The sequence below is a fragment of the Pipistrellus kuhlii genome, unplaced genomic scaffold, assembly GCF_014108245.1.
Source record: "Pipistrellus kuhlii isolate mPipKuh1 unplaced genomic scaffold, mPipKuh1.p scaffold_m20_p_70, whole genome shotgun sequence".
In the NCBI taxonomy this organism is placed as follows: domain Eukaryota; kingdom Metazoa; phylum Chordata; class Mammalia; order Chiroptera; family Vespertilionidae; genus Pipistrellus; species Pipistrellus kuhlii.
The window spans coordinates 951664-972764 of NW_023425574.1; the positions used below are offsets into that span (position 1 = coordinate 951664).

The 21101-nt window shown below is 64.1% G+C and overlaps 2 protein-coding genes across 3 annotated transcripts in view; one reads left to right on the forward strand and one right to left on the reverse strand.

Moving 5' to 3' along the window:
- Positions 1 to 70: 70 nt before the first annotated feature.
- On the forward strand, positions 71 to 10550 carry CPSF1 (cleavage and polyadenylation specific factor 1). Of its 2 annotated transcripts, none has more exons than XM_036422556.2 (37): positions 71 to 346; positions 2201 to 2228; positions 2312 to 2454; positions 2556 to 2636; positions 2725 to 2876; positions 3149 to 3295; positions 3416 to 3555; positions 3628 to 3738; positions 3816 to 3909; positions 4007 to 4094; positions 4173 to 4295; positions 4371 to 4422; positions 4504 to 4598; positions 4666 to 4740; positions 4828 to 4908; positions 4987 to 5076; positions 5266 to 5376; positions 5447 to 5588; positions 5688 to 5866; positions 5942 to 6078; positions 6153 to 6327; positions 6397 to 6603; positions 6679 to 6768; positions 7465 to 7608; positions 7700 to 7852; positions 8291 to 8407; positions 8477 to 8567; positions 8635 to 8719; positions 8792 to 8933; positions 9016 to 9168; positions 9247 to 9423; positions 9505 to 9571; positions 9642 to 9689; positions 9762 to 9917; positions 10005 to 10134; positions 10225 to 10363; positions 10436 to 10550. In XM_036422556.2, exons 1-37 carry the CDS (start codon positions 203 to 205, stop codon positions 10481 to 10483), a joined length of 4335 nt encoding a protein of 1444 aa, XP_036278449.1. In that variant the 5' UTR covers positions 71 to 202; the 3' UTR covers positions 10484 to 10550. The 2 variants fall into 2 exon arrangements, with proteins under 2 accessions (XP_036278449.1, XP_036278450.1); XM_036422557.2 differs by having other exon boundaries at positions 5945 to 6078.
- Positions 10541 to 21101, reverse strand: part of ADCK5 (aarF domain containing kinase 5) — a 30987-nt gene continuing 20426 nt past the window's right edge. The window contains exons 3-16 of the mRNA XM_036422581.2: positions 16399 to 16493; positions 15604 to 15753; positions 13037 to 13112; positions 12706 to 12906; positions 12490 to 12630; positions 12290 to 12403; positions 12077 to 12208; positions 11923 to 12006; positions 11717 to 11798; positions 11565 to 11643; positions 11390 to 11481; positions 11068 to 11320; positions 10874 to 10990; positions 10541 to 10790 (exon numbers count right to left, since the gene is read on the reverse strand). Of these exons, the coding sequence (XP_036278474.1) occupies positions 10685 to 10790; positions 10874 to 10990; positions 11068 to 11320; positions 11390 to 11481; positions 11565 to 11643; positions 11717 to 11798; positions 11923 to 12006; positions 12077 to 12208; positions 12290 to 12403; positions 12490 to 12630; positions 12706 to 12906; positions 13037 to 13112; positions 15604 to 15753; positions 16399 to 16493 (1722 nt within the window). The 3' untranslated portion in view covers positions 10541 to 10684. The remainder of the gene's footprint in view (positions 10791 to 10873; positions 10991 to 11067; positions 11321 to 11389; positions 11482 to 11564; positions 11644 to 11716; positions 11799 to 11922; positions 12007 to 12076; positions 12209 to 12289; positions 12404 to 12489; positions 12631 to 12705; positions 12907 to 13036; positions 13113 to 15603; positions 15754 to 16398; positions 16494 to 21101) is intronic.

Consider the following 21101-nt stretch of genomic DNA (forward strand, 5'->3'; position numbering starts at 1 on the left):
TCGCCCCCGCAGCCGCTCCGCCGCGGGGCACTGCGCAGGCGTACGGCCCGGAACCTCCGCGCTCAGCTTCCGGGCCCGGCCGGACCGTGTTCAGCGCCGTCCCGGTCCCCCGCGAGCCGGCTCCAACCGCCAGGCGAGGGTGGCCGCGGGCGGGCGGCCGGCTCCCTCTCGCTCTGGCCCCGCGTAGCCCGATCCCGGCACCATGTACGCCGTGTACAAGCAGGCGCACCCGCCCACCGGCCTCGAGTTCTCCATGTACTGCAACTTCTTCAACAACAGCGAGCGCAACCTCGTGGTGGCCGGCACCTCGCAGCTCTACGTGTACCGCCTGAACCGCGACGCCGAGGTAGGCAAGCCGCCGGCCCCGCCTCCACCGCCGGGGCCCCCCGAGGCGGCGGCCCAAGGGCCGGGGGAGCCCTCGGTCCCAGCGCTCGAGCGCGAGGTCGCCACGTTCCCCGCCGCCCCAGCCCCCGCCGGGGCGCCCGCCCTCCCCCGTGCGTCGGGCATCGGGCATCCTGCTTGCTCTTTTGTTTCTCCCATAAGTCGGGACGGGAACGCCTGCTGTGGGGTCAGTAGTGGGTGAACAAAACCTAAAAGGAGCGGGGTCGGGGAACTTCCCCTAAAAGGAGTCGCACCTGTGAGCACACGTGGGTTGCCACAGGCGGGCGGGGGAGCAGACGATGGCGGAGGCCGCGTGTTTCCAGCCGGCGGAGCAGAGCGCCTCCCCGAGGCGGAGTGGGAGCCGGTGGGAGCCGGTGGCGGAGGGCCGGGAAGCGCAGGGAGCTCCGCCGGGGAGGCAGTCGGGGGGCCCTTGGGTTGCCGGGGGGTGAGTGCTACGCCGGGAAGGCCTCCGGCGAGTGAGGCTCAGAGTCACGGGTGGCGAGTGGAGGGGCGCGGGCCGCGGGCCGCGGGGACGCCCTCCGGGCCGGTGGGGTGCGGAGTAGACTGTCTGGGGAGCGGGGACAGCCTTGAGGGGCGTGGGCACAGGGAGGAAGAGACGGAGGAGTGGCTGTCAGGAAAAGAAGGCTCGTTGCAAAGATGAGCGTATTGGCTGGAAGGGAAAGAGCCGGGAGAGCAGGGTTGGAGGTCTCTGGGACCTTTAAGAGCTGGAAAAACCCCAAAGAGGAATCCTCGACGGAGGAGACCTGACTGCAAAGGCTGCGCCCCACATCTGCCTCTGGCCCTTCCCAGGGAAGTTTGCCAGTTCGCACACCAGAGGTGACGCGCGGGCAGGAGGCGATGCCGAGGGGGAGCTGGGCAGGGTCCTCAGTGGGTGCGCGGTGTCCTGGCCACACCCCTGAGCGGCTCAGCGTAACCCCAAGCACAGGTCCTGGCTCATCCATCACCGTTCTTCATCTCAAATCTGCAACAGATTCCTCACCAGATTTAGTAATCTCCCAAATTTACACGAAAGACACAAAAATTAAGAATATCCAAGTCAATTCTAGAGATGGCCGAGGTGGTGTACTTGCCCGGCAGGAGTGTCGAGAAGTGTGTGTGTGTGTGTGTGTGTGTGTGTGTTTTAAAGCTGCTTCATAAGACCGACTTAGGGCGATGTTACACGTTTTTAGTCCTTTTTACTTGTGAACTGACTTCTTAGTCATGAATACTTTTCACCTGAAGACCCAGCCTGTCCAGCAGGAACACACCTTCTCGTTGGAGTGTTTGTCCACACGGAGGTGGTCTCGTGTTTGGGGCTGAAGGACTGTCTCAGAGTCTTCCTGTTGTTCCTTTATTTCTCACTGTTTCATTCCTTTTGGCTTTGATCTGTATTTGTTTTTTTGTTGCACGTTTTGTGTCATTTCCTCATTAGTTACATTGGAGGTACTGCAGGCCTCCTTGATTTCTGACATTTTGGCTCAACTGAGCACTTTTGCCCCAAGTGACCCAGCTCCAGCCGTTTACACCCTCCCCCTTGTCTGCGGCCGTGTTCACTCTGGGGCAGAGCCAGGCAGGTGAGGGGTGTGTAGAGCATCTGCCCAGCCTCTGGCCCTGATTGGGGTGGGCTCAGGAGAAGCCTGTGTCCAGGACGGGGACCCCGTGTGAGCCCGTGGGTGGGTGTGCGAGGCTCTCCACAGGCCTCGTGCTCCCCTCTCCATGGGGGTCCAGGCGAGCCGCCCTGGGTGGTGGTTCCTCTTGGTCCTCCCACGTGGTGGGCCCTGGTGCAGGGCGCCTCCTCACTCTCCCCTCCTTCCTCCAGGCCGCAGCCAAGAATGACAGGAGCACAGGTGAGCACCGCGGCTGAGCCGGGTCGTGCCTGAGGGTGGGTGGCTGCAGTGCGGGTGTCAAACCTGTGCCCACCCCTCCCCAGAGGGCAAGGCGCACAGGGAGCATCGGGAGAAGCTGGAGCTGGTGGCGTCCTTCTCCTTCTTCGGCAACGTCATGTCCATGGCCAGCGTGCAGCTGGCCGGCGCCAAGCGGGACGCCCTGCTGCTGAGCTTCAAAGATGCCAAGGTGGGCGGTGGGCTTGGCGGGTCCTGGGCGCAGTGGTGGGTGGCGGCTGGCCGGCGGGCAGGGCTCAGTGGCGGGTGGAAGCTCTGGCCTGCCGTCCCCAGCTGTCTGTGGTGGAGTACGACCCGGGCACCCATGACCTGAAGACGCTGTCTCTGCACTACTTTGAGGAGCCGGAGCTGCGGGTAGGCAGGCGGCGCCCACCCCTTGCTTCCCCCGAGGCCGCTCCTGGCCCCTGGCCCCACGGCCTGCCTGATGGCTCTGCACCCCCAGGACGGGTTCGTGCAGAACGTGCACACGCCACGGGTGCGTGTGGACCCCGACGGGCGCTGCGCGGCCATGCTCATCTACGGCACGCGGCTGGTGGTGCTGCCCTTCCGCAGGGAGAGCCTGGCCGAGGAGCACGAGGGCCTCGTGGGCGAGGGGTGAGTGCCAGGGCGCGTGGGGGGCCGGGCCCCACCCGCCCCCCGCCCCCCGCACCCCCGCACCCCCGCACCCCCGCACCCCGCACCCCGCACCCCGCACCCCGCCCCTCCCTCTGCCCCCCGCACCCGCCCCCCGCACCCCGCCCTCCCTCTGCCCCCCGCCCCCCGCCTGCCCCCCGCCCCCCGCACCCCCGCACCCCGCACCCCCGCCTGCCCTCTGCCCTCTGCCCCCTGCCCCCCGCCCCCCGCCCGCTGAAGCCCTCGCCCCCCAGGCAGAGGTCCAGCTTCCTGCCCAGCTACATCATCGACGTCCGGGCGCTGGACGAGAAGCTGCTCAACATCGTGGACCTGCAGTTCCTGCACGGCTACTACGAGCCCACCCTGCTCATCCTGTTTGAGCCCAACCAGACGTGGCCCGGGTGAGGCCCCTCTGCGGCGGCCCCTGGGGGCGGGGCGGGGCGGGGCGGGGCGGGGCGGGGGCGGCCCCTGGGGGCGGGGCGGGGCGGGGCGGGGCCCGGCTGACCACCCGCTGGTCCCAGGCGGGTGGCCGTCCGGCAGGACACGTGCTCCATCGTGGCCATTTCACTGAACATCACCCAGAAGGTCCACCCCGTCATCTGGTCCCTCACCAGCCTGCCCTTCGACTGCACCCAGGCCCTGGCGGTGCCCAAGCCCATAGGTGAGAGCCTGGCGGGTTGGGGGAGGTAGTGTGGGGCGCCCGGGCCCTGCCCACCAGCCTGCCCTCCTCCAGGTGGGGTCGTGGTCTTTGCAGTCAACTCGCTCCTGTACCTGAACCAGAGCGTCCCCCCATACGGCGTGGCCCTCAACAGCCTCACCTCAGGCACCACCGCCTTCCCTCTGCGTGAGTGAGGGCCGGGCTGGGGGGGTTTGGGGTGGGGGGGGGTCCTGGTCTCTGACACCCCTCCCCCGCCTCAACAGGCACCCAGGAGGGCGTGCGGATCACTCTTGACTGTGCCCAGGCGGCCTTCATCTCCTACGACAAGATGGTCATCTCCCTCAAGGGCGGAGAGATGTGAGTCCGCCTTCAGGACGCCCTGTACCCCGTGTTGTTGTCCCGCCGCCTCCGCTCCCGCCGGGAGCCCTGTCCGCTCAGCGTCCCTCTCCCGCAGCTACGTGCTGACCCTCATCACCGACGGGATGCGCAGCGTCCGCGCCTTCCACTTCGACAAGGCAGCCGCCAGCGTGCTCACCAGCAGCGTGAGTGGGGCTGCGGGCAGGCTGGGTCTGGGTCTGGGTCTGGGTTCGGCCCCCTCACCACCGCCCCCTCCCCCTCAGATGGTCACCATGGAGCCTGGGTACCTGTTCCTGGGCTCTCGCCTGGGCAACTCCCTCCTTCTCAAGTACACGGAGAAGCTGCAGGAGGCTCCGGCCAGTGCTGTCCGGGAGGCCGCTGACAAGGTGGGTGCTGGGGTGTCTGTGGGGACTGCCCCGTGCACGGTGTCCCCGGCTGCTCACCACCCTCTTGCTTCACAGGACGAACCTTTGTCAAAGAAGAAGCGCATGGACTCCACAGGGGGCTGGTCAGGTGAGGGGTGAGGGGGCAGGGGGCAGGGGGCAGGGGGGCCTGGGGCCAGAGTGGCAGCTCAGAGCACTCCGTGTGCTGCAGGTGGCCAGTCTGGGCCGCAGGACGAGGTGGACGAGATCGAGGTGTACGGCAGCGAGGCCCAGTCGGGCACACAATTGGCCACTTACTCCTTTGAGGTGAGGTTGTGCTCAGAAGGGGCCCCACCTTGGCGGGCCCACCCGCTGACCACTTCTATGCCCTCAGGTGTGTGACAGCATCCTCAACATTGGACCCTGTGCCAACGCGGCCATGGGCGAGCCGGCCTTCCTGTCTGAAGAGGTGCCCGCAAGGGAAAGCGGGCTGGGACCATGTGCAGGTTGGCGGGTGGCTTGCCTGGGGTCCTGTACTCAACCTCGGCCCCTACAGTTTCAGAACAGCCCCGAGCCGGACCTGGAGATCGTGATGTGTTCTGGCTACGGCAAGAACGGGGCCCTGTCTGTGCTGCAGGTGTGTGTGGGGCAGGCCAGAGGGGATTGGGGGCTCCTGGGGACCTGGGTGGACAGATGCACCCCATTGTCCTTCCAGAAGAGCATCCGGCCCCAGGTGGTGACGACCTTTGAACTCCCTGGCTGTTACGACATGTGGACCGTGGTTGCCCCTGTGCGCAAGGAGCAGGTGCGTGCGCGTCGCTGCAGGAAGGCCCCGAGAGCGGCAGGTGCTGTCTGTGAGGCCGAGGGCCGGGGCGGAGGCAGGCCCAGCTGTGAGGGCCCAGCGGATGCGGCAGAACTTGCTCTGGCTCGGCCGTGGGGGCCGCCCTCTGGCCCCAGGCTGAGTGCTGAGGTGCGCTCTGCCCTCCCATCACAGGAGGAGACCCCTCAGGGCGAGGGCGCGGAGCAGGAGCCCAGCACCCCTGGCACAGAGGACGACGGGCGGAGACACGGGTTCCTGATTCTGAGCCGGGAGGACTCCACCATGGTGAGCGGCCTGGCGGAGGGGTGCCCGGGTGGGCCCTGCGAGGAGCGAGCCTCACTCCCGCTGCCCTCAGATCCTGCAGACCGGGCAGGAGATCATGGAGCTGGACACCAGTGGCTTCGCCACCCAGGGCCCCACAGTCTTTGCCGGCAACATTGGGGACAATCGCTACATCGTGCAGGTGTCGCCGCTGGGGATCCGCCTGCTGGAAGGAGGTGGGCCGGCCGGCGGGCGGGCGGGCGGGCGGGCGCGTGTGCGGGCGGGGAGGCGGCGGGCGGGCAGGGGCAGGGTTGCCCACTGGCCTGTGTTTGCAGTGAACCAGCTGCACTTCATCCCCGTGGACCTGGGCTCCCCCATCGTGCAGTGCGCCGTGGCTGACCCCTACGTGGTCATCATGAGCTCCGAGGGCCATGTCACCATGTTCCTGCTCAGGAGCGACTCCTATGGGGGCCGCCATCACCGCCTGGCTCTGCACAAGCCGCCTCTGCACCACGTAGGCCCCTCCGCCCCGCCCTGTCCCCATCCACTGCCCCTGCCCTTGCTGACCACTGCGCCCCTCCCCCAACAGCAGTCCAAGGTGATCGCCATGTGTGTGTACCGCGACGTCAGCGGCCTGTTCACCACCGAGAGCCGCCTGGGCGGGACCCGTGATGAGCTGGGCGGGCGCTGTGGCTCCGAGGCGGAGGGCCCAGGCTCAGAGACCAGGTGTGTGGGGCCGGGGCCGGGGCCTCTGGGCTGGGGTCCCGGGCGGGCCTCCCTGATACACGTGTGTCCCCCAGCCCCACAGTGGACGACGAGGAGGAGATGCTGTACGGGGACTCGGGCTCCCTCTTCAGCCCCAGCAAGGAGGAGGCACGCAGGAGCAGCCAGCCCCCCACCGACCGGGACCCCACCCCCTTCCGGGCTGAGCCCACGCACTGGTGCCTCCTGGTGCGGGAGAACGGAACCATGGAGGTGGGTGGCGCCCTGTGCCCTCGCAGCCGCCCCTCCCACTCCTGCCCCCACTAACCCCCGTCCCCTCAGATCTACCAGCTCCCGGACTGGCGGCTGGTGTTCCTGGTGAAGAACTTCCCGGTGGGGCAGCGGGTGCTGGTGGACAGCTCGTCCGGCCAGCCCACCGCGCAGGGCGAGGCCCGGAAGGAGGAGGCCACGCGCCAGGGGGAGCTGCCCCTCGTCAAGGAGGTGCTGCTGGTGGCGCTCGGGAGTCGCCAGAGCCGGCCCTACCTGCTGGTGAGCACGGGCAGGCCCCGCCCCGTCCCGGCCGCGCCGGCCGGCCAGGCCCTGACGACCCGCCAACACCCCCAGGTGCACGTGGACCAGGAGCTGCTCATCTACGAGGCCTTTGCCCACGACTCACAGCTCGGCCAGGGGAACCTCAAAGTTCGCTTCAAGAAGGTGCGGGTGGCCGAGGGCGCGGGGCAGGGTGGGCAGGGGCGGGTGGCCGGGGGTGCGGGGCAGGGCGGGCAGGGGCGGGTGGCCGGGGGCGCGGGGCAGGGCGGGCAGGGGCGGGTGGCCGAGGGCGCGGGGCAGGGTGGGCAGGGGCGGGTGGCCGAGGGTGCGGGGCAGGGCGGGCAGGGGCGGGTGGCCGAGGGTGGCAGGGTGGGCAGGGGCGGGTGGCCGAGGGTGCGGGGCAGGGCGGGCAGGGGCGGGTGGCCGAGGGGCGCGGGGCAGGGCAGGGAGGGCGTGGGGCAGGGTGGGCAGGGGCGGGTGGCCGAGGGCGCGGGGCAGGGCGGGGCAGGGGCGGGTGGCCGGGGGCGCGGGGCAGGGTGGGCAGGGGCGGGTGGCCGAGGGTGCGGGGCAGGGCAGGGAGGGCGTGGGGCAGGGTGGGCAGGGGCGGGTGGCCGAGCGTGCGGGGCAGGGTGGGCAGGGGCGGGTGGCCGAGGGGCGCGGGGCAGGGCAGGGAGGGCGTGGGGCAGGGTGGGCAGGGGCGGGTGGCCGAGGGTGCGGGGCAGGGCGGGCAGGGGCGGGTGGCTGAGGGTGCGGGGCAGGGTGGGCAGGGGCGGGTGGCCGAGGGTGCGGGGCAGGGCGGGCAGGGGCGGGTGGCCGGGGGCGCGGGGCAGGGGCGGGTACTCACGGGACTCCCTCCACCAGGTCCCCCATAACATCAACTTCCGAGAGAAGAAGCCCAAGCTGTCCAAGAAGAAGGCGGAGGGCAGCGGCACTGAGGAGGGGGCCGCAGCCCGTGGGCGAGTGGCGCGCTTCCGCTACTTCGAGGACATTTACGGCTACGCGGGGGTAGGCCCCGGGGGTGGGCCTCGGACAGGGACGGGGGGGGGGCACGTGGGGGGGGCCCCGTCCCCACGGGCTCCTCATGGTGCTGCCCCAGGTCTTCATCTGTGGGCCTTCCCCGCACTGGCTTCTGGTGACCAGCCGGGGGGCCCTGCGGCTGCACCCCATGGGCATCGACGGCCCCATCGACTCCTTCGCCCCGTTCCACAACGTCAACTGCCCCCGCGGCTTCCTGTACTTCAACAGACAGGTAGCTGCCCGTGGGGCTGCCGGGCAGTGTGGGTGCTAGGCCGGGAACAAGGCCCAGGTGACGAGTTGGAGCTGGGGGGTGGGGGGCGGGCAAGGCTGAGATGAGACCTGGGCTTACTGCTGAGAGGGTTGAGGGCACCTGCTTGGGCGACCGGAGTTCAGGCAGGAACTGCCGTCAGCTGAGACCCCTTTGGTGCTCACCGTCTCTGAGCCTCACTTTCCTGTCACCCGAGAACTCAAGTGATGATGGACTGGGTGAGGGAGGGGCCCCTTTTCCTCCAGTGCCCTTGGGTCCTGGTTCATCCTGGCCCTGGACGACCCCAGCTGCCTGCTCACCGTGCTGCACAGAGCGGAGGCTGATCTGAGGGAACCCTGTGGGCCTGGGGTCACCTTTTGCTTTCAGTGGGTGCCTGGCCTCACTGACCCCCTCAACACCCAGGGCGAGCTAAGGATCAGCGTCCTGCCTGCCTACTTGTCTTATGATGCACCGTGGCCCGTCAGGAAGATCCCGCTGCGCTGCACAGCCCACTATGTGGCCTACCACGTGGAGTCCAAGGTCTGAGTCCCCCTGGAGGCCAGGGACCTTCTGGGCCTGGTCTCTGGTGTGACACCTCCACTCCTCCAGGTATACGCTGTGGCCACCAGCACCAACACTGCATGCACCCGGATTCCACGCATGACGGGCGAGGAGAAGGAGTTTGAGACCATCGAGAGAGGTAGGGGGCGTTCGAGCTGGGCCTGCTTGTGGGGCCGCCCTCCCTGACCGGAGCCCTGTCTCTGCAGATGACCGCTACATCCACCCCCAGCAGGAGGCCTTCTCCATCCAGCTCATCTCTCCCGTCAGCTGGGAGGCCATCCCCAACGCAAGGTGAGGCTGGGGCAGGTGGGTGGGAGGGAGGGAGGCAGGTGGCAGGACTGCACCCTGACCCGGCTCCTGCAGGATCGAGCTGGAGGAGTGGGAGCACGTGACCTGCATGAAGACGGTGTCGCTGCGCAGCGAGGAGACTGTGTCAGGCCTCAAAGGCTACGTGGCTGCTGGGACCTGCCTCATGCAGGGGGAGGAGGTCACCTGCCGTGGGCGGGTAAGCAGCCAGCGGGCAGGAACCCGTGTGCCAGCAGCGCCTTTGCGTGCCCTCATGTCGCCACCTCCCTCCCTGCACGCAGATCCTGATCATGGATGTGATCGAGGTGGTGCCCGAGCCTGGCCAGCCCCTGACCAAGAACAAGTTCAAGGTCCTGTATGAGAAGGAGCAGAAGGGGCCCGTGACTGCCCTGTGCCACTGCAATGGCCACCTGGTGTCGGCCATTGGCCAGAAGGTGGGTCCCTGCCCGTGGCCTGTGCCAACCCACGGCCCCGCCTGCCCGCGAGCCACTGGCTGCCCCCTTCCCCCACAGATCTTCCTGTGGAGCCTGCGTGCCAGCGAGCTGACGGGCATGGCCTTCATCGACACCCAGCTGTACATCCACCAGATGATCAGCATCAAGAACTTCATCCTGGCCGCCGACGTCATGAAGAGCATCTCGCTGCTGCGATACCAGGAGGACAGCAAGACGCTCAGCCTCGTCTCCCGGGTACCCGTCTCCCAGGTACCCTGGGCGGTGCGGTCCCAGTCCCCAGTGGCCCTCATGTGACACCCACCCCTCGGCCCCCAGGACGCGAAGCCCCTGGAAGTGTACAGCGTGGACTTCATGGTGGACAGCACCCAACTGGGCTTCCTGGGTGAGTGCAGGCCTGGGCTGGGGCCGTCTGGGACTGCGGTGACCAGGCTGACTCGGGGCTCTGTTTCCAGTGTCTGACCGTGACCGCAACCTCATGGTGTACATGTACCTGCCGGAGGGTGAGTGCTCCCCGACCCAGGGCGGGGCTGGGTGGGGGCTGGGCGGGCTGTGACCTGAGGTCCCCCACCCAGCCAAGGAGAGCTTCGGTGGCATGCGCCTGCTGCGTCGGGCGGACTTCCATGTGGGTGCCCACGTGAACACCTTCTGGAGGACCCCGTGCCGAGGTGCTGCTGAGGGGCCCAGCAAGAAGGCGGCCGTGTGGGAGAACAAGCACATAACGTGGTTCGGTGAGGGCCTTGCGGGTGGGACAAGGGGAGGAGGCGCGGGTGGGCAGAGGTGGTGCTGGCATCGCCAGGCTCATGCTGTGCCCATAGCCACCCTGGACGGCGGCATTGGGCTCCTGCTGCCCATGCAAGAGAAGACCTACCGACGGCTATTGATGCTGCAGAACGCGCTGACCACCATGCTGCCCCACCACGCCGGCCTCAATCCCCGCGCCTTCCGGTGAGCCTGCCTCTGCCTGCACCCACCCTCCCCCCACCGTACACACCTCCCCCGGGCCTGCCGCAGCTCCCATGCCTAACGCCTCCCTAGGCTGCTGCACGTGGACCGGCGCACCCTGCAGAATGCCGTGAGGAACATCCTGGATGGGGAGCTGCTCAACCGCTACCTGTATCTGAGCACCATGGAGCGCAGTGAGCTGGCCAAGAAGATCGGCACCACACCTGACATTGTGAGTGACCAGCTACCTCCCCACCTCACCCCGCCCCGCCACACCCCGCCCCTCACCTCCCTCTCCCCACAGATCCTGGATGACCTGTTAGAGACGGACCGGGTCACTGCCCACTTCTAGACCCCTGGACACAGCCACTGCCACCACCCTTTTTGTACAAACACAAGAAAAGATTGGTTTGGTTTGAGAAGTACGTGTGGTCATTGCAGGGCTCCTGGCCCTCCCAGTGGTCAGAGCCCCCGGGGTCCCCCACTCAAGCTGACGGCTGCTCCAGTGCCCGGTCGGGGCGTCCACATCTCTGTCCGGGCCTCCTGCCGGGCCCTAGGTCTCCAGGTACTCGTACAGCCTCTCGTTCTTGGGCATGAGGTTGAGGTGCACCAGTACTCGAAGCAAGAGGACTGTGAGCCGCATGGACAGGGTCTCCAGCCTGGGGGCAGAGAGGAGGGTCGCAGTCAGTGAAGAGTAGGCCCTGGCCCCCATGTGCCCACTGGGCCCCAACTGTCCACTCACCTCAGGGCCACTTCGAACTTGAACATCTCCCAGATGACCCTGACGTGGCGTAGGAGGCTGGTGCTATAGTCGTTCTTGTACGTTGAGCCTGTCAGGCGGCTCCAGCCCTTGACGGCACTGCCAGAGACATGGTCAGCCCAGCCCAGCTCCCCCTGCCCCACGCCACCCCCACCAGGCCCCCTGCCAGCACCCACCTCTTGGCCATGAGGAAGTAGCGGTCGACGGGGGTGCCAAGGGAAGTGTTGATGGCGCGGACGGTATTGATGTTGCGCAGCACGAGCAGCATCGGCCGCGGCAGGGCCTTGAGCACGCCCATGATGTCCTCGAAGTGCTCCCGCGCCATGGCCTGCATGTAGGCCGCCTCCTCTCGGCTCAGCAGGTGTGAGCGCCACAGCTGCCCCAGGCGCACCGGCCTCTGCATGAGCACCTCCGAGAACAGGAAGTAGTCTGGGGCGGGCCGAGTCAGGCTGTGTGCCCGCACGCCTGTGCCCCTGTGCACACACGCCCCTGCCTCACCTTGCACCCCAAGTGCCGCTGCGTGTTTCTTCATCGAGTTGTCGTCTCTCAGGATGATGGCCCGCCACAGCCGACACAGGTCCGACCGGTCCCTGCAGGGCCCAGAGTGAGCCCAGCCCAGCAGGACAGCCAGGCCAGGCTCAGTCCCGCACCCCTCCCCCACACACACACTCACTTCTCATCCAGGAACTGGTAGAGCCCGTGGTCCAGCAGCACCAGCTCTGCCTTCCCGTCCGGGCCTTTCCGCACCAGCACTACGGACAGGGCACACGCTCATGCTCGCCTGCCCGGCCCCGGCCCAGCCCTGCCCACTGCAGCACTTCCTACCGTTGCCAGGGTGGGGGTCCGAGTGGATGAAGCCTGTGTAGAAGATCTGCTCAGCGAAAGTCTTGATGAGCTTCTCTGCAATCTGGGGCAGGGACAGGGTAATGCCACTCACAGGGCACACGAGGCACCCCGTCCCTCAGTGTGATTCCCTGTGCACACGGCACACCCGTGTCCCCACTGTGGACGTGACAGGCTCACGCACTCACATCCTGCACGGCCAGTCCCATGGACTTGATGGTCTCCACGTCGTTGACCTTGCAGCCCTCACAGAACTCGGCAGTCAGCACACGCTGGGGAGAGCGAGAGGCTGAGCTCAGCAGGCTGCGCGCCCCTGCCCCTCCCCAAGGGCGCCCAGCCCACCTTGCTGGACATGTCCCAGAACACGCGCGGCACCACGACGTAGCTGAAGTGCTTCAGGTCCCGTGCACAGCGCTCGGCGTTCCGGCCCTCATTCTCGAAGTCCAGCTCCTGGGCCAGGATCCCCTTCAGGTCCTGGGGCCACATGGGCAGGCAGGTCAGGGCCAGGGCAGGGCAGCCCAGCAGGGGGTGCCGCTCCTGCCCGTGGGCAGTTACCTGGAGGACCCAGCTGAAGCCAAAGCTGGGGTGCATTAACTCCACCAGCTTGAGCAGGAGCTCCAGGGTGTAGATGTCCCCGTCGAAGCGGTCCCGCAGGTCAATGTACTGCACCTGCACGGGCAAAGCACTGCACCCGCTGCCACGCACGCCTGCCGCCGCCGCCCAGCCACCACCAGGAAGGGGGGAGGGTGCTGTACCTTCACAGCCACGATGGTGCCATCGTGCATTCGGGCACGGTGGACCTGGGCCAGGCTGGCAGCGGCAATGGGCTGGTAGTCAAACTCCTGGAAGAGCTTGTGGGGTAGGGCTTGGAAGTCTTCGAGGAACAACTCGTCCACCTGGTGGAGAGGGTTCTTAGGCAGCGTGGAGGCCCCGTGAGCCCCGCCCAGCCTCTGCTCCAGGGTGGGGCTCACCTCCCGGAAGCCGCGCGTGAGGGCCTTGTCCTCCAGCACGCGCAGTGTCTGGATGTACTCGGGAGGCAGCAGGTGGTTGAAGGAGCACAGCCCCTGGCCCAGCTTCACGTAGAGGCCCCCATTGTAGATGGCCCCGGACACTAGGGAGTTGGCCGCCCGCTGATGACACGCAGACATCACCTCCAAGTACTCCGGGCTGTTCTGACCACAGGCATGGAGGGGGGATGGGGGCAGGCAGGCACCTCCTCAGTCCTCCCAACACCTAGCTCCTCCAGAATCCCTCCCCACAGCACAGACGGGCCCAGCCGTCACCGAGGACACACGGACAGACCTCTTCCACCCCTCGCAGGACGACGTTCGTGCACCACCAGTAGTCCGTGGAGATCTGCAGGCCGACCCTCAAGGACCTGCCGGCACAGGCTCCCTCAGCTCCTGCAGGCACAGTCTCAGGCGCCCCCAGCCCGCCCCTCAGGGCCCAGGGCCAGAGGAGGCTCACCCCAGCCTCTGCTCAGCGTCCATCTCAGCTCCTGCTCTGCAGAACAGGCCACCTGCACCCACTCCACCCTCCAGCCCCTGAGCAGTGACAGCTGGGTGGGGGTCTGTATTCCAGAGCACACTCATCCTAAAGGAAAGCCCATCCAGGACGGGGCACACTTGCGATGGCTGGCTGGCCAGCTTACATGTAAACACACGCTTGCCCCAGGCCCTCACACTCCTGGTCCTGCCTCCTCCACACTCCCAGGAGCCCCAGGGTGACTATTCCCAGATAGGGATCCCCACTGCTCTCCTGCCAAGGCGACAGCCCAGTGCAACCCCAGGCCCAGGCCCCTGCATCTGAAGAAGTCTGGCTGCAGCCCAGACTCGACACCCATGGAATTTCTTGAGTGACAGCACCATCTCTGACTCGTGGTGGCCCTGATGGCTTATAATGAAGGGCTTGATGACTGGAAAGACCCACCCTATGATTAGTTTTGGGGCTCTGAGACAAGCCCAGCGGGAAGGGGCTGGTGTCCTGAATTTAGTCACAAGGCTACTGACAGGTTCAGTGGTGCCCGCGCACTGAAACCCCAACTGGGACTTGACCCCAGTGCCCAGGGCACTCCACATCAGTGCCAGCTGGGAACAGGTCTGAGGACCCTAAGTTGTGATCTGAGACCTCCCAGGCCCAATCCTGTACATTCCTCCGAGCTGGTCCTGCTCTGTAACAGCACCCCAATCCTCAGCACAGCATGTCCCGAGTTCTGGGAGTCGCCCTGGGGACTGTTAAAACTGAGAAGGCTGTGGTCCCCCCAATGGGGGCCCCAGAGTAGCAGCTGGTCTCGAGAGTCGTGGACAGATGGGGGGGGGGGGGTGGAAGACTGTGCCCTGACCCCGTTTAGCCATGTGAGCCCAGGAGACACTGGGACTGCTCCAGAAGGGAAGACCCTGTCCAACCCTGGTGCTGAGAAGGCTGCTCCTGGGGCATGTGGTGACAGGGAAGGTCAAAGGTTATAGGGAGCAGCTTCCTGGTTGTGCTTATGAAGGAGAAAGTCCTTGTTTAGGAAACACTCAATGAGCTTTCAGGGACAATGAGGCATGTTGACAACTTGCAAAGTTTCCAGCAAAAAGTTCTTTTGTGTTACTCTTGCAACTTTTTTGGACATTTGAAATTGTGACAAAAAAGTGGGGCTGGGGACAGAGACTGTAAAAAGGTCCTAAAGCAGACCTCCCACCCTCACCCTCACCCCCACCCCCGTCCTTGTGCATGGGCACCTGTGACACACTCTGACCTCGGCCTCCGGCCACAGAACAGACTCTGCCCCTCCCCTCGACCTGTGTCCTTCCCTCGGCTCCTGCACCCATGCTGCCCGATACCCAGGACCTGCTGTATGTCCTCTGTCTCCAGGGGTCCTGTGGTCACCCAGCACCCGCCACGACGCCCCATCAGGCCTGCCTGTCCTGGCACCTGTAAGGCTTGGCGCAGACGGGGATAATCGTCTGGCTCCCTCCCTCCAATCCCAGCTCAGCCTCTGACAGTGGCGATGGGGTGTGCTCCCGGGAGGGGTGTCCGACACGCAGAGCAGCCACACGAGGCAGGCGAGACAAGCCCAGGCCAGCCAAGGGGGCATTTCAGCACCAAGCTGCACAGGGACAGAAGAAAAGGCAGATCCAACTCCATGCTCGGTCATCAACCTCGAGGCTTGCACAACAGAGGTCCCCGCCAGGAACCAGCCCAGGAGGGCAACTGGGAGTTCCGGGCAAATCTGTCAACTGTCCACCAGGGAGAAGTAATGGGCTTGCTTCAACTTGGAGGTGGAGTGAGCGGGCGGTCAGCCATCTGGCTCTCCGGCCTTGAGTAAATCTCAACGAACCTCTGGCTAGGTGCCTGAAGGCCTCCGTGGCCTCCGCCTTCCTTCCGGGGGAATCGGCCGGGCCCCAGAGGCAGCGGGTGCTCACAGCTAGCAATCCCACCTGCCCCAGCAGCAGCCTTAACTAGGGTCTCCTGTGAGCCCTTTCCACAGGCAATCTTATAACAGTGCGTTTGGGCAACCGAAGGCTTTACTCAGTGCTAAGAGCTGATTCTGAGGCCGAGGAACTCCTGGACTGACCAGGAGCAGGAGTGCTGACCCGAGGGGCTCCTCTGAGAGGTCAGCCCTGCCCCCAAGGGTCAGAGAGCCTGAGGAGCAGACAGAACCATGTCCACTCCAATGCCCTCTGTCTGGGTACCAACTCTTGGTGGGGAAGTTGAGGCAAGAAGGCAGGTGAAGGAAGAGGAGGGTGGAAGGCACCATTCCCCTCCCTACCCCCACCATCAGGGCTGATCTGGAGGGTCTGTGGAGGTGTGTCCAGTGTGAGTGCACTAGGCCCATGAGGGCAGGCTGTGCAGGGAGAAGGAAGGGCCACGCCACCCAGCCCTACCTGCCAAAGCGCGTGACACCTTCCACCATGAGCCGCATCCTCCTCCGCTCCTGCGACTCTGCGGTGAGGTAGCGGACGCCCAGGAGCAGCGGCAGCCCCACGGCCGTGGAGGCGAGCACTTTCTTCCATAGGGGCTGGGATCCCAGGGGCCTGGAGGGACAGAAGGCACAGCTGGCTGCTTCACGTCTGCACCATCCCTGCCTGGCCTGGGCTGTGCAGGTGACGTCGGGCTCGGAGGCTCTCTGACCACGGTGTCCAAGACACCTCACCTGAGCCCAGGCACCCCAGATGCTAGGCTCCGAGGGGTCATGGATGGAGGAAGTGGGTCGGTGACCACATGGGAAGCCACTCACGGGGCAGGATTGCTTACCCAGTCGTCACCCCACCAGGCACCTCGCCAATGGCCCACTGGACTGCAAGCGCCAGGATGGCAGGCATGCAGGTAGCACACATGAACAGAGGTCAAGGCAAGGACCGCAGTGGGACCAGCATCCACTCCGAGTCTCGCCTGCACCCCTGCCCAACTCACTCTGCCCATCCTGCAGAGGCAGCCACATGCCCTGGCTCGTCTCGACCCTCGTGCCCCTGTGTCTTGCTCTGGCCCCTCTACAGCAGCCCCCGCACTTCCTGTCTGAGCCTCAGCTCTGGCTGCCCTCTGCTCACCATGCTGGCAGGGGTCCTGCCCTGGAGCCCCAGTCCCAGGTCTGCCACCCACCAGGAGCAAACCCAGCCCCGTGTGTGTGGAGGGGGCACAGAAGCCGCCCATCCTGCCCGGAGAGGCTGCCGAGAACTCACCATTGAACAGGCGGGACCCTGAGGCTTCTCCTGAGCAGGGCGGCAGGGCCCGGGCGGCGCCGCAGAGCAGTGCAGTGTAGGTGGCAACGTGGTGACTGCAAAGTAAACAGGAGCACAGGGTCAGAGGAGGCGGCCACGCCCTGCCAGCAGCACGATGGGCCTTGGGACCCAGCACTTAGTCTTTCCTGCAGCTGAGACCACGGCCAAGCTTGAGGGCAGCATTCTGCAGCAAGTGCCAGCAATGCTAACCACACAATCAAAAAGACTGGGCCCGGAGACGGGCCTTGCTTAGGTCATTGTTCTGAAAGAAGACAAAGGCACCAGGAACTCCTGTTAGGCAAAGTGGAGGCTCCAGCAGGACAGGCAGAGAAGCGAAGTTCCCAGGAGGCTCTCAGCCAACTGGCAACCTTGGTCCCCCAATCTGACTTGAATTACGAGTCTTACCAGTTCCTCAACTACAAATGTTCCAACTGCAAATTCTCAGTTTCTAGGGGAAAAACGCTAAGTATAGTAATTAAGTCATAGCCCACAGCACAGGTGTTAGATTATCACTGTGTGCCTGGCTGGCATAGCTCAGTGGTTGAGCGTCGACCTATGAACCAGGAAGTCATGGTTCGATTCCTGATCAGGGTATGTGGCCGGGTTGGGGGTTTGATCCCCAATGTAGGCTGTGAAGGAGGCAGCTGATCAGTGATTCTCTCTCATCATGGATGTTTATATCTCTCCCTTCCTCTCTGAAATTAATAAAAATATATATTTTTAAAAGATATCACTGTGAGCCGAGGCCGGTTTGGCTCAGTGGATAGAGCGTTGGTCTGCGGACTGAGGGGTCCCGGGTTCGATTCCAGTCAGGGGCATTTGCCTTGGTTGTGGGCACATCCCAAGTTGGGGGTGTTGCGGGAGGCAGCTGATTGATGACTCTCTCTCATCGATGTTTCTAACTCTCTATCCCTCTCTCCAACTCTCTGTAAAGAATCAATAAAATATATTAAAAAAAAATTTTTAAAAAAAGATATCACTGTGAACTCTGGGCTAGATAAGGAACTGACTTTCCAATCACTTTCTGGCCAAAGCACGCAGCCCTGAATACAATTCCAAGGACAGCAAAATAAAGCCAAAATCAAAGAAAAACGTCCGTGACCTATTGTCCCGCGAGGAGGACCGTGCTGTCAAACCTCTGCCCAGCAAGGCCACCCACAGCGAGGCCAGAGAGGACGGGGTTCTGCACCCTGCTGGCCTCTGGCCTGCACACCTGGCCCGGCCACCTGATAGCACACGGACACACCACACCGCACCGCACTGCAGAGCAGGCCCAGAGAGCGCATCCGTGCCACATGGTGGTGGGTTCTCAGAACATCAGTCAGTGCCTGCGGAATAGCTGGGTCCGTGGCATCCAATGGGGGGTGTGACAAGCACACATGCCAGGAGGGTCAGCCCCAGCTGCCCATACATGCCTGTCCCTAACGCAACTCTGCCCAGGCCCCGCCCAGGCCCTCCTGTGCCCCCACCTGACTGGTATCTTCTACAACTCACATCCACCCGCCCACCCAACTCTGCCAGGAAGGCCAGCCTGACAGTGGGCCCTGTGTGTGACCAGGCCGTGGGGACAGCACCGGGTGCCAGGGAGGGAGGGACCCTGTAGCCTGGCGGCGAGGGGACATCCATGTGGACGCTGTGGGTTTTCTAGGCAGAGGACACGGCGTTGTCAAAGAAGGCCCGGAGCCAGGAGAGGACAGGGTGTTTCTGAGGAGACTGGCCGTATGGGTGGAAAACACACGTGCCCAGAGGTGAAGAGGGGGCCGCCCAACGAGGGAAGGGTAGGGGCAAAGAGCCAGAGATAGGCGGGCATCCCAAGGCCCTCGCCAAGGTTTTCCCCAGGGAGGGGGCACTGTGCTGGGGACAGCAGCCGTGGGGAAGGAAGGGGCAGGTGTCCACTCAGAGGTTCTGAAGCCCAAGTCAGAGCAGTGGCCAGGGAGGGGCTGCTCTCAGCAGCTGCTGGCCTCTGCAGAGTCCCCAGGGCCCGTGCGCTGGTACTGGTACTGGGCACAGTCCTTTACCAAGTCTCTCCACTTCTGCAAATGTTCCCAGTTCTTTACAGCAAGACGTTAAACAGAAGGTTATTGGGAAACGTGGAGAACTGGAGGCTAGAGAAACGCAACACCAGGTGCAAAGCAGGAACCCCGCCTCCACCTGGGAGAGCCCCACCCCAGACGGCCTGAGAGGGCACGGACTTGCAGGCCCACCTCGACGGGGCAATTTTCACAAAGTAAAGGTTCGCACCAAGTCTGTCGGCCCATTTTCCAACAGGCTCATGTGATGGGCAGCATTTCTTAGCAGTAATGTGCTTCAGTTAAGGTACACACGGTCTTTTTTTAGGCACAGCATTCCCGCACACTCACTCAATAGGCTCTATGCACCAAGAAACAAAACACCCACAACACGCGCCTCCCTGGGACACTGGCCTACTGCAGGGTCTCCAAGGTCTGCCTGAGCTCTCGGCATGTGAGGCATGATAGTTTCCATGGTGACGGGCGCACATGTCCTTGTTCAGGGAGTGCACAGCGAAGGCAAGAGCAGGGATTCCCAGCCTTGTTCTGGCCACGCCCCCCTCAGCGTCTCTAACATCCGGGTGCCCTCCCAGTGGCGTATAATTCTTACTATTCAAAAAGCGGAGGAAGCCTAAAAGGCCAAACGTTAACTTGCTCTAAACAAGCTTCCCAAGAACATGGCATCCATGAACGAAAAAAATAAAAGAACAAAAGGACGGTTGAAGTACTGAGGAAGAAATCACTAAGAAACGGTTAAAGAAGTAATAGGTTATATGAAAAAGTAGAAAGTAAAGTTCCAAAACATGTAATAGAGAACTGAAATGCATCAATTATGTCACAAAACATATTAATATACTGTATATGAGGCCCCTAGAACCACAAGAAATGCAAAAAATTCATTTAATTCATTCTCGATCACCCCCTTTAAAAATGAAATCACCCCCCTATTGGGAACCACTGGTTAGCGCAGCAGTTGCCAACCTTTCGGACCCCACAGACCTGTTGGTCCACGGACCACCAGTTGGCAACGGCTGGTCTAGAGGGTAAGGTCAGAATGTCTGTCTTACTATCAAATGGTCCAATGACAACAAAACACACGTCTTCAGAGAGAAGCAGAAACAACTGGGGCAGGCCGAGGCGGTGGCTGTCGGCTGGTACCCGTACGCCTATGTTTTCATGATAGGAGGCTCCCAGCATCTGCTGTCCTGCTGGATGTCTCAGCCGGAAGGCGGCCTTTCAGAGCCCCTCGCCTGGACGATCTCGTGCTAGGACGTGGGGCACCGTCTGCAGACACTCGGTCGTCACAATCGGGGGAAGGGGTGCTCCCGGCATCGAGCAGGTGGAGACCCGGCTGCGCAGTGGGCGGGGAGAGGGGGGAGGGGAGGTGGCAGGCTCTGGATCTAGACATCAGGAGCTAGACTTGAATCCAGGCAGCGGCACTTATCAGCCATGCTTCCCTCCCTGTGCCTCAGTTTCCCTGCCTGTGAAGCGGGACCACCGCACTGGCGACACACAGACCAAGTGAACGGAGAGGCCTGCAACGCTCGGAGCACAGAGGTGCGTGCTGAGCTCCTCGGAGTCACTGAGCCGCTGCGCTCTCCCAGGCCTCCTCCTGGCCGGCCACCCGCTCTCACCGCCGGACCCTCCCCGCCTCTCACCCGCCGGACACACGGCAGCGCACACGTGCTGGGCGGGAGTGAACCGTCTGTGCTAGCACAGCTTCCCCCAGCGACTCCCAAAGGAAAAGAAGGGCTTATTTTGCCAAGACGAGAGGAGAGACTATTCCCAGTATGTGGAGAGCTTGGCGGGGGGTTAGTTACAGGATGTGGAGAGTGGAAGGGCCGCAAGATGGGGGCTGCTGTAAGCCCCATGGGGCTCACCATGGCAGACCAAGAAGGAAATTTGCCAAAGCTGACCAACTACACTCATTCTGAGAAGTCAACGTTCAGGGCAAAGGTTCACAGGTTATTCTAGCAACGGGCCAACAATCGGAGAACAGAGCCAAGGGCCTGGTTCAGAGGTTGTGTGTGCAGCACCCCAAGCCTAGGCACAGGAGCCCCAAGACCACGCCCAAACCCAGCATCACCCAACCCCCAGGTGCCCTTGTGAAGGCTGAGCATGTGGCTGCATGAAGGTGTGTGGCCATGCTCTCAGCCTGCCCTGGCACCTCTGACTCAGCTGGCAGAAGCCTGCAGGGCGGAGCGCTCCCCCAGGGGGCTGGCCAAGTCCTTGCCCTGAAGAAGCCCCGGCCGTCCACCGGTGGGAGGGCTCATCCCCAAAGAAGCGTATGCAGCCCCCTCCTTCCCCCCCATGCCAAGGCACAGGCCGGCCTTGGCCACTCAGGTTTCCCGGTAAGCCCGGGAGCCAGCGCAGGGCACGCACATGGCTCCTGACTCACAGCAGCTTTGTGAGGATGGGGTGCCAGGAGTGGGGAAGGGTCCCCGAGTGCTGAGCTCCAGGATGGAGGAACAGGCTGGTCTGCAGCCTCGAACCACCACCTGGTGCCGGGGCTTCTGCCCTCCGATACCTTTCCTCTCTGAGTGGGTAAGTGTCCACCTTGCAAGGCTGGAGGGGTGAGAAGCGGTGGAAATAAAGCTCCTCACGCAGGGCCTGACACCTAATGATGCTCAGAAAAAGGAAAGCGCTTGCTGAAGG